Genomic DNA, 10,458 nt, shown 5'->3' with positions numbered 1-10,458 from the left:
AATTGGGGCTGCATCCCCCTAGGGGTACGTTGGCGTACTGCAGGGCTACAGTTTTCAATGTAGTTTCTAACCCTAACCCTGTGTGTGTGTGTGTGTGTGTGTGTGTGTGTGTGTGTGTGTGTGTGTGTGTGTGTGTGTATGCGTGTATGTATGTGTGTGTTCGTGTGTGCATGCGTGTGTGTGTGTGTGTGTGTGTATGCGTGTATGTATGTGTGTGTTCGTGTGTGCATGTGTGTGTGTGCATGTGCGTGCGTGTGCATGTGTGTGTGCGTGTGTGTGTGTGTTTGTGTGTGTGTGTGTGTGTGTGTGCGTGTGCATGTGTGTGTGTTCGTGTGTGCATGCGCGTGTGTGTGTGTGTGTGTGCATGTGCGTGTGTGTGCGTGTGTGTGTGTGTGTGTGTGTGTGTGTGTGTGCAGGCTGTACGAGTGCGGCCCGTGGTGCGGCTGTGATGGCGCTCGCTGTCAGAACCGGCTGGTCCAGCGGGGGATCCGAGTCCGGCTGCAGGTTTTCCGGACCGCCGACTGTGGCTGGGGCGTGCGTTGCCGTGACGACCTGGATCAGGGCACATTCGTGTGCACGTACGCAGGTAACAGGAAGCGTCGAGACGTACGACGCGGTTACCCACGATGCCTCTGTGCTGAATCCGGATGTCGCTCTCCGCAGGGCTGGTGCTCGGCAAGGCTCGGAGTCCCGTCGAGGCTCCGCCCCCCAAGCTGTTGCGGGCGGAGCTCGCGTCGGACGACGAGGTGGAGGTCGTCACGGAGTGGCTGGCGCCGCCGGTACAGGAGGGGCGGAGCAACCTGCTGGAGTCCCCGCCACATCCCCTCCCACCTCACCCCCCCTCCACGTCCCGGTGATCCAGAGACCCGCCGAGGCCCCGCCCACCCCGCAGGACAGAGACAAGGTCAGTCGGCGGCGGTGGCGGCCATGTTGAGCGCAGACAGAATCTGTGCACGAGTTAAGGCCTTTGCACGCCGAGAACCTTACGAAACAGAAACCTCACACACCCAATCCGGTGTGTGACATCACTCTGTTTGTTGCAAAACACACAACATGACACACCACATCACCTCCGTCCTGAGGCGGCGGAGCAGCGAGGAGCTCAGAGCGCCGAGGGGGAGGCGGCGGTCTGAGCTGCAGGTCTGCGACACACAGCAGGATCAGTCTGACGAGCTCAGAGCAGCTCCAGTCCAGCGTGACGCCGAGCGGCCTCAGCTCCTCCTCACCTCCTCAGCTCCTCCTGCTCAGCTCCTCCTCAGCTCCTCCTCCTCAGCTCCTCCCCCTCAGCTCCTCCTCCTCAGCTCCTCCTCCTCAGCTCCTCCTCCTCACCTCCTCAGCTCCTCCTCCTCACCTCCTCAGCTCCTCTGTCTGACAGGCCGTCACGCTGCTTCATCACACGGCTTAAAGTATTCCGGCGTGGTGCCGGATTTCCGGCTTGACGGACATTCTGGTATTTTTTTTTTTTTTTGTGGCAACAATTTGTCTTAAGGTAGCATTTAATGAATGATCTGATTTTCAGCGAAGCACAGGGGTAGACCCACCAACAGCATAGTGTTATCAAACTCAGCTGAGAGGGGAGGGTCTAAGAACAGCACGCCGGGTGCGTTTGGTGCGGCAGGTGGACGCGGCAGTCTGCCGTCAGGTAGAGTAGATCCGGTGGAGCTGAGCAGCGTTGGAGTGGAGTGGATCAGGACAGAGAGATGGAAGCAAAATACATTCAGTGTCTCCTCTGTCATTCTGTTGGCGGGGCGCAGCGCCCGCCCCCCGACACGCTAAATTAATTTTCAAAGTAAAAAATAAAATCACAGAAATAATTTAACATCATGTTTCTGTACCTGCACTCATCCACCTGCAGACAGAGGAGATCAGAGGAGAGTCACACCTGGACCCCCGTAAGTGAAATAAATGATTCATGTTGCGTCGCTGCAGCCTGAAAAACAGGCAAAAGTATCAGCGTTTTTTTAAACTTGCGGCGCGACACCCTGAGGCGAAGGTGAGGCGCTCCTCTGGTCCCGGGCCAAGTCGAACGGACACCCACACGGGCCTTTAAAGCACCACTGCCCCTGTTAGTCACCACCAGAGCCTATTCTATTAATATAGACTGATATAATATAGATGGGTCAATGAGTACAAATCAAGAATATTGACCACCTTATTAATATTGTCCCCTCTCTCCACCCTGCAAAGTGTTTATGTACCTCCAAAGGTTTTTGGGGCTTCACAGTAAACAGTAAAGAATCAGCAAAACTGATGCAGCCATATGCAGTCAGAGGGTTATATACAGCCATCTTTGACAAAATTATAGACTGTGGCCCCCCCCCCCCCCCCCCCTTCAGGTTTCAGGCTCAGGAACATCTTTCACTTCACGGCCTGTCCATCAGGTTCTTAAAACACAGAAGCTGCTAAGAAAAGTCAGAAAACAGATGAAAGTGTTTAAACGTGCGACAGCAAACACTGCAGCAGCTTTAGTCGCTTCGGTACGTTGTGTTTTTTTGTTTCTTCAATTCCTCCTGGTGTGTGTGTGTGTGTGTGTGTGTGTGTGTGTGTGTGTGTCAGGCGCAGACAGCGGTGTTGGGGAGTGTGAAGCCGGCTTCACCAGGTATCACAGGTAAGAAATTCATTTTTTAAATTGTTTTCCTGTTGTTGTTCCAGGTCTGTCCTTCATCTTGATGGTTATTTTAGATATTTTGTCTCTTCCTGTTGTGACTGTGCAGCTGACCAATCACAAGGGCAGGAGAGATCGGTTACCAGGGCGACATCGAGCCCAGAGGCAGTTGCTAAGGAGATGAGCACCGACATGGCGGCGACGGACGTTCGGAGGAGACTAAAGAGGCCGAAGATGGAAGACGTCTACTTCCTGGACGCCAGCAAGGAGGGCAATGTGGGCCGCTTCCTCAACGTACGTCCACCGTCCAATATCTGTTCAACATTAAATACAGCTATCCACATTAACTTGAAATTAATATATTAATCCAAACTAGGGTTTAAAATATAACTATCCAAATTAAACTCGAAATATAAATGTCCAAACTAAACTGTAAACAGGGTTTGTACAGAGCTGAGAAAGCTCACAAGTTTGATTTGAAATGTTTCCCTGGAAAAAAGTGTTTTTCTCTGTTGTGAAACACTCATGGATTTATCATAAAGATTAAAACCAATATCAGTATTTTAATCAATATCAATAAATCACTTAGCACCTTAAACCTGTTGAAATACAAACCCGCCTCTCCGCCCTCGTAACCACAAGGACGTTTGATGTCATTAAACGGCGTGCGTGTGTGTGTGTGTGTGTGTGTCTGTGTGTGTGTGTGTGTGTGTGTGTGTGTGTGTGTCTGTGTGTGTGTGTGTGTGTGTGTGTGTGTGTGTGTCTGTGTGTGTGTCTGTGTGTGTGTCTGTGTGTGTGTGTGTGTGTGATATGCAGCATAGCTGCCAGCCCAACCTCTTTGTCCAGAACGTTTTCACGGACTCGCATGACCACGCCTTCCCCGTCATCGCCTTCTTCACCAGCAGGTCAGCAGCCGCCACACACACACACACACACACACACACACTGACCAATCACAGGCATCCAGAGGTCACATGACTCAGGAGCATGTTGATTGGACAGTTTTTTCCGAGTCCTCTTCTGTGGTGCTGAGATCAAAAACAACAGAATTATGATGATGAAGATAATGATGGTGTGTGTGTGTGTGTGTGTGTGTGTGTGTATGTATATGTGTGTATGTGTGTGTGTGTGTGTGTGTGTTGCAGGGCGGTCAAAGCCGGCTCTGAGCTGACCTGGAGCTGCTTCCGTGAAACAGGAAGTAGCTCCCAACAGGAAGTTGAGAGCTCTGTACAGGAAGTGGTGTGTCTGTGCGGGAGCGACGGTTGCCATGGACGACTGAGCGTTGAGGAGAACCTGTGTGACGAGTGTGAGGTCAAAGGTCACAGCGAGAAGGGGGTGGTGTCTGTGCCCCTGTGGGGTGTCAGTTAAACAGGAAGAGAGGAACTTGCTGCAATAAAAGACTCAAAATATGTGAACAGGTTTTTGTTTTTAAGGGTTATATTTTTTTTAATAGAACCTTTTTTTTAGTTTTAGGATTTCCAGATCATTTATAACTAATTTTCTAGTTTTTTTATGCTTTTGAAAATAATAAAAAGTGAACTTGTTCTTGTCTTAATGGGTAAAGAGTCACAGCAGCAGCAACAATAAGATGGAGGTTAAAAAGGAAACAACGCGCAGTGACATGTCGGTTCTGCTCCTTGCTACTTGAATCTCAAAATCCTAAAATCATGTTTTGTGATGTTTTGTTTTGTTTGTGAAGAAACATAAAATTATGTAAAAAAACAAAAAAAGTGTTTGTTTTTTTTTTTGAAAGAGTCCACAGTAGTGACATCATGCATCAACAAAAATGCATGATGTCACAAAATAATTAAAAAAATTTTATCACTTCACTTCAGTGGAACTGCCTTTAGCTCCTCGGTGCCTGAATCCCAACTTTGACCTTTGAACCCTGACCTTTGACCTCTGACCCCTGACCCCTGCCCCATGGAGTCGACCTGAAAGAGCTGATCTGTGATTGGCTTTGCAGCATAACAACAACGATCAGGTGGGCGCCATGTGAGGGGAGGAGTCAGCGGAAGAGCAGGGGCGGGGTTTAAAAGGAACACACCTGTCGAGACATTTTGTTGTTTGTACAGATAGAAACACCTGAGGCCTGGATCAGGCTGATCCCTCAGCTGCTCTGATGCAGATCCTGCTGATCAGGGAGAAGCTGCTCATCCACTCCTCACTGCATCCAGGTCTGCACATGGATAAGGGGCGGAGTCTGAGGCAGCCGACCAATCACAAACATGAGCCACAAGGAAAACCACACAGCGTGTTTCACGACCGAGGAGCAGCGTGTTATACTGGGAAAGTGAGGAGGAGCAGCGTGTTATACTGGGAAAGTGAGGAGGAGCAGCGTGTTATACTGGGAAAGTGAGGAGGAGCAGCGTGTCATACTGTGAAAGTGAGGAGGAGCAGCGTGTCATACTGTGAAAGTGAGGAGGAGCAGCGTGTTATACTGGGAAAGTGAGGAGGAGGAGCAGCGTGTCATACTGGGAAAGTGAGGAGGAGGAGCAGCGTGTCATACTGGGAAAGTGAGGAGGAGGAGCAGCGTGTCATACTGGGAAAGTGAGGAGGAGCAGCGTGTTATACTGGGAAAGTGTGAGGAGGAAAAACAACATTTACACACTAAATCGAACACCGCGGCTGCCGCCAAGAGAAGGCAGAACGCTTGGCGACGAAATGTCGACTGCATAAATGCGCAAATTACACATCAGTGGCTCAAGTCCATATCTGACACTGAAACCCATGAACTCAGTGCACAGGTGTGCTGCGTGTGGGACAGGTATAGTTGAATTCCCCCAGGTGTAACCCCTCAGCTGTCAATCAGGCCCATTCTCTCTCCCAGGAATAATTTGACCCCCAAAAATATTTAGAGCTAATTAACTGTGCCATTTTTAATGTCCCTAAAATGTTGTGACACGCCCCTAAAATCCTTTTAATGATCAGATGTCCTGTAATGATCAGACGTCCTGTAATGATCAGGTGTCCTGTAATGATCAGACGTCCTGTAATGATCAGGTGTCCTGTAATGATCACATGTCCTGTAATGATCAGATGTCCTGTAATGATCAGATGTCCTGTAATGATCAGATGTCCTGTAATGATCAGATGTCCTGTAATGGTCAGATGTCCTGTAATGATCAGATGTCCTGTAATGGTCAGATGTCCTGTAATGGTCTCCTGTGTTCCTCTCCTGCAGAGTGTCAGCTCTGTGCAGCAGCAGCTGTTAGCCTGAAGCTGCTGAACATCAGCATCACAGCCTGTCTCTCTCTCAGAGAGTCAGACAGGAAAATCCTCTCCTCATCTGGACTCGCTGTTCAAGGGATCCTCAGTGATTGGGCAGGCCACGTTTTGGCAAACAGCTGATTGGCCAGGGGGCGGAGCTTTATGTAGGATTCAGTCCAGGACAGGTTTCCTGTCCCGATCAGAGGTGAACCAGCTTTGTGATACAGAAAATCCGGAGTTGAGCCTGAAGTTATCTCGCTAACCCCTTAATCCCACTTCCTGATACCGGCCTCTGCTGACTGAAGGAAGCCACGCCCACGCTGTCACATTTTTTTCAGATGATTATGACTGGCACTGATCTTCAGGCTGCTATTATCATTATTGCTAATATTATGGTTGTTATTGTTGTAGGATTACTCGCTTGACCAGACTATCACAAATAAATGGGGAAATGATAAGAATAAACTTATCAACACTTTAAGAGTGATGACTAGTTTATTACGGCAACTGGGCCAGAGGAAGGACGTAATAAAGACCGATGAAACTACGTTTCTGGTGATCAGGCAGAAAAGCAGTTTAAATCGGAAATATTACAACCTTAAAAATGATAGTCTATGCCTAGAAATAATCAAATCAAAATAAAAAGGGCAGTCGGATCTTTTCCGAATAGGGATCAAGAATTCCACTCATAAAAACCACTCAACAACGAACGTGAATTTAACACACTTTATTACTACAACTGGGCTACTGATTATGTACAACTACCTATGGTAGATGAAATATATACATAGTTACAGCAGACAACACAAACGAACAGACAAACAAACAATGAGGCATGTAGTAAATGGACAAAATGGTAAGGAAACATGAGATGGGTAAAACAGACGGCGGAAATCTGTTTTGTGCCATATTTTAGATATGGCACAAAACAGATTTCGCATCGGTGCAAAATGAACCAATGTGTACCCAGAGAGTGAGCCCTGACTGTTTCTATCGCCAATTTGGACATGCGGCGTGTAAGCCAATAAAAGTTAAAAAGACCGCACCAGAGTCTAAGCAACTAGAGGGTGAGGTTACTTGCTTGAGCCTGGAAGCAGGTCTTGCCGGAGTTTTGAAGTTCGCGGTGTTGACAGCGGAGCGGACCAGCTGGTTGCAGCAGAAGGCAGGAGAAGACAGCGGCGTGCGGAGCTGGAGCTAAGGCTCGGGATGGAACGGACGCTCGCTGGAACGGAGTCACGCAGGAGAAGCTCTCTGCGGGTGCGTTGGTCTTAGAAGCTCTCCCTGCGGAGGCTTTGCGATGAGACGCGTGGATGGAGTAAGCTCTCCAAGGTATAAGCTCTCATGGTGAGAAGCTGTGATGGTATAGCTCTGGCGAGGAGCTATGATGGTAAAAGCTCTCAAGGTGAGAGGCTAGGATGGTATCAGCTCTAATTCATGGTGAAAGCTCTCGGCGAGGAGCTGTGATGGTAAAAGCTCTGGTAAAAAGCTCACCTTCATGGTGAAAGCTCTCGTGGTGAGAAGCTGTGATGGTAAAAGCTCTCTGGTAAAAAGCTCACATTCTCTCTTGGGTGCACAGAGGTTTTAACCCCTTCAGCCACTCCTCAGGCGGGAAAGTTTAGCCAATCAGATAGTTATCTGTTATGGTAACTTTAGGAGGGATGCCCCTCGTCTCAACTTACTGACCAATCAGGGCCGCCTGAGGGGGGTTCACAGACAGGGAGTTAATTGCCCTGGGATGAAAGTATTCCTTTAACAGGTTTTCATATCATCCAACCTGTAAGAGGAAGTTTGGAGATGACATAAAGATTGACTTCACCTTATCCTGAGTAGCACAATGATACCAAACATGACATACAAAATCACAACATGATCCCATCCACATCTGCCAATTCATTTAAGCAGATGTAATTCAGGCTTCTCCAACAAGCCTGACCCTTGTTACTGATTTGTGGAACGTTTGGTTACTCATATAGCTGCACAGTCCATTTAGAAAGATTAAGTCCACCTTTTTAATATGCAACAAAGCTCCTGAGGGATTCAGGATGTCCTTTGTGTGTGCGTGTGTGTGAGTGTAGGTGTAGGTGGGGGTCTTTGCTCGCATTCCTTGTGTTTAGTGGGGGTCTGCTCTCCTTATCAGGAGAGGATGCAGGGTTTAGGAATGTGACTCTTTGACCTCTGGTACCTGCAAATCAAGGGTTGGTTGAGTCATTGAGACTGTTAGAGTCTCTGAGGGGAATAGAACACAAATCCCTGACCCTTTGGTCACCTCGGTGAGGGGCAAAATGTTCATTCCAGTGTTTTTCCATGTGGGCGCTGGGTGAGAAACAGGATGCCTTTATTACCCTAAACTGGCAAAGGTTGCTGCGGTCAAACGGCAGGCATGCCATTTGATGGTGTTTGTCTCCAAGCCTGGAAACCTGGATCCTACATTGTTGTTATTGATAGTGTTATTGATATGGGTGTTCTAAAGCGAGGTGAACAATAAGTTATATGATGGCTGGGCTGGATGAGGTTTGTTTGCTTACATGTGTATCATTTGCCCCTCCCACAGGCTGATGTATCAGAACCAGAGCTTTGTGGATCAGATCTTTGCTTGTGGTGTAGAAAAACCTCATATGTATGTTGCTTTGGACAATAGCGTCTGTCAAATGTGAATTTTAATTGGAATTATAATCAGGAAATAATTGTAATACAAATCATTCATTTCCCAAACTGCTAATCTTATTTTTTTTTTCTTTTTTCTTTTTTCTTTTTCTTTTTTTTTCTGCTCATTGGGCGGAAGGCAGCAGGAACACATTGGCCAGGTTGCCGGTCCATCACAGGGCAATAAAAGTAATTGTATTACTGTAATATTGTCACATTATAACTACTGTTGTATATGCACTGCGGTGAATGAACGTTTGTGTAGTTGCTGTTGACTTGCTTCCTCAGCTGTCCAGGGATCTCGCCAGGTTTACTTCAGTTCTACAGACTGATGGAAGCTCACCTGTGTTGTCAGCAGAAAAGTGCCGAGGGCAAGTCGAAGAGGGACAGCGGATGAAACACAGTGCTGGTCTCAGGTCAGTGCCAGGTGTGAACTCAGGAGGGCCACTGTTTTCAATCTGTCCAAATTGTAAGTGGCCAGTGTTACACTTTAGCTTACATGGAGCAGGAAATCTGAGCCTTGTGGATCTGGAAACGACCCTGGGCTGGACCAGGAAGAAATCAGAGGTTCTGGATCCAGAAGCTCTGGGTCATGGCCCCCATTGGCCTGAATGAGGCCAATTGCAAGTAGTTAGAAGTTTGTACAGTGGGATTTCTGCAGTGCAGCCCAGTGTGGTTTACTGGTATACATATTCAAGTGAGAGATGGTGGGTCCACCTTCAGGTTTAATTGTGATTATGTCTGATCTTAATTATTGCAAGAAATTAAAGTGTCAAACCAGGAAAGTCCCAGCAAACTGACTAAGTGATGAGGTTTAGGGTTAGGGGAATTCGGTTCCCAACGACCTCCCTGTGATGTGATCGCACACCACAGTTGCTGTTGTCAAAAGACTTCAGCAGAGATCGAAGGCGTTGCACGGGCCGGCGCATGTCAGTCTAAATCTGTCCCATCACATGTTTTGGTCCCTTAAGGAGAGGAAAAGGGGAAAGAGAAGGAGCGCAGAGGTAGAGAGGGACGCCACGTCTGTAGAGTGTTCCTCTCACGCCGGTCTGGGCCCCCCTGCACTCCCCCTCCAACCCCCCGGTTTAGAGGGTAAGAAGGTAAGTATATCTCAAATAATAAGGTTAACTTTAGATCTATCCTCGGATTAGGGTCAGGCCAAGGAGAGGGGTAGTTAAGAGTTAAGGGTTATGGGGTGAATGGGGCTTTGAATACCCCTACTCAAACAGTTCTCCCTTGAATATCTCAGAATCCAAAGGTCCTATCGACTTGGAACCAAGTCCTACACCCCAAAGTTGACCAAGACCTTTCCAACGAGCCCAAGCTCGACCGTCTACGACGTCGGGACGTGGGCGGGAGTTGGTATTTTTCTCCGAAATTGGCTGTATCTCGGGAACGGTAAGTCGTAGAGAGACGGGGATTGCACCGTTGGAAAGCTGGTGGCCGAATTATGGCAGGTGGAGCTTGGTCCCGAGTCTCTATGACCTTCCGTTCGGGAGGTATGGGCGAAAAACGCCGCCCATTCAAAATAAATGAGGTCCGGTCTGGGGCTGAAATTTTCCTAAGTGTCAGAGCCCAAATGGACCTTCCAGAAAGTGGTTAGGAGCATGTTTCGGACCATTTGGAGTTGAATGGACCCCCCTTCGAAGTAACGTTTTTTTTTTTTTTTTTTTGCATGACACTTAAATTTTGCTATGTTAGGGTTAGGTTAGGGTTAGATGGAACACGATATCTCACACCAACTTCATTATTTTGGGTAGGATAAGGCCCACTATCAGGGGGAGAAAGTTAGTTAGAGGTGTGGGATGTTGGGTTTAGGGGAGAGGTTAGAGTGGAGTGGTAAAAAGGGAAAAGGGGGGTTAAGGTTAGGTTTAGGTGGGGGGGAGGGGGGAATACGGTTCCCAACGATCTCCCTGTGATGCACTCTCACACCACAGTTGCCGTTCTCTGTTAGACGCGGGCAGAGACCGAAGGCGTAGCACGGGCCGGCGCATGTCAGT

The 10,458-nt window shown here is 48.2% G+C and overlaps 1 protein-coding gene across 1 annotated transcript in view; it reads left to right on the top strand.

Moving 5' to 3' along the window:
- The window catches only part of setdb2 (SET domain bifurcated histone lysine methyltransferase 2), a 13,628-nt gene extending 9,329 nt beyond the window's left edge, over positions 1 to 4,299 (top strand). Inside the window, 7 exon segments of the mRNA XM_030072966.1 lie at positions 417 to 586; positions 664 to 816; positions 819 to 904; positions 2,557 to 2,608; positions 2,715 to 2,899; positions 3,422 to 3,510; positions 3,751 to 4,299. Coding sequence (XP_029928826.1) covers positions 417 to 586; positions 664 to 816; positions 819 to 904; positions 2,557 to 2,608; positions 2,715 to 2,899; positions 3,422 to 3,510; positions 3,751 to 3,973 — 958 coding nt within the window. The 3' untranslated portion in view covers positions 3,974 to 4,299.
- The last annotated feature ends 6,159 nt before the right edge of the window (positions 4,300 to 10,458 follow it).

Source organism: Myripristis murdjan, chromosome 2, assembly GCF_902150065.1.
Source record: "Myripristis murdjan chromosome 2, fMyrMur1.1, whole genome shotgun sequence".
NCBI classification, from domain to species: Eukaryota; Metazoa; Chordata; class Actinopteri; order Holocentriformes; family Holocentridae; genus Myripristis; species Myripristis murdjan.
This window is presented reverse-complemented; position numbering and strand designations above follow the sequence as displayed.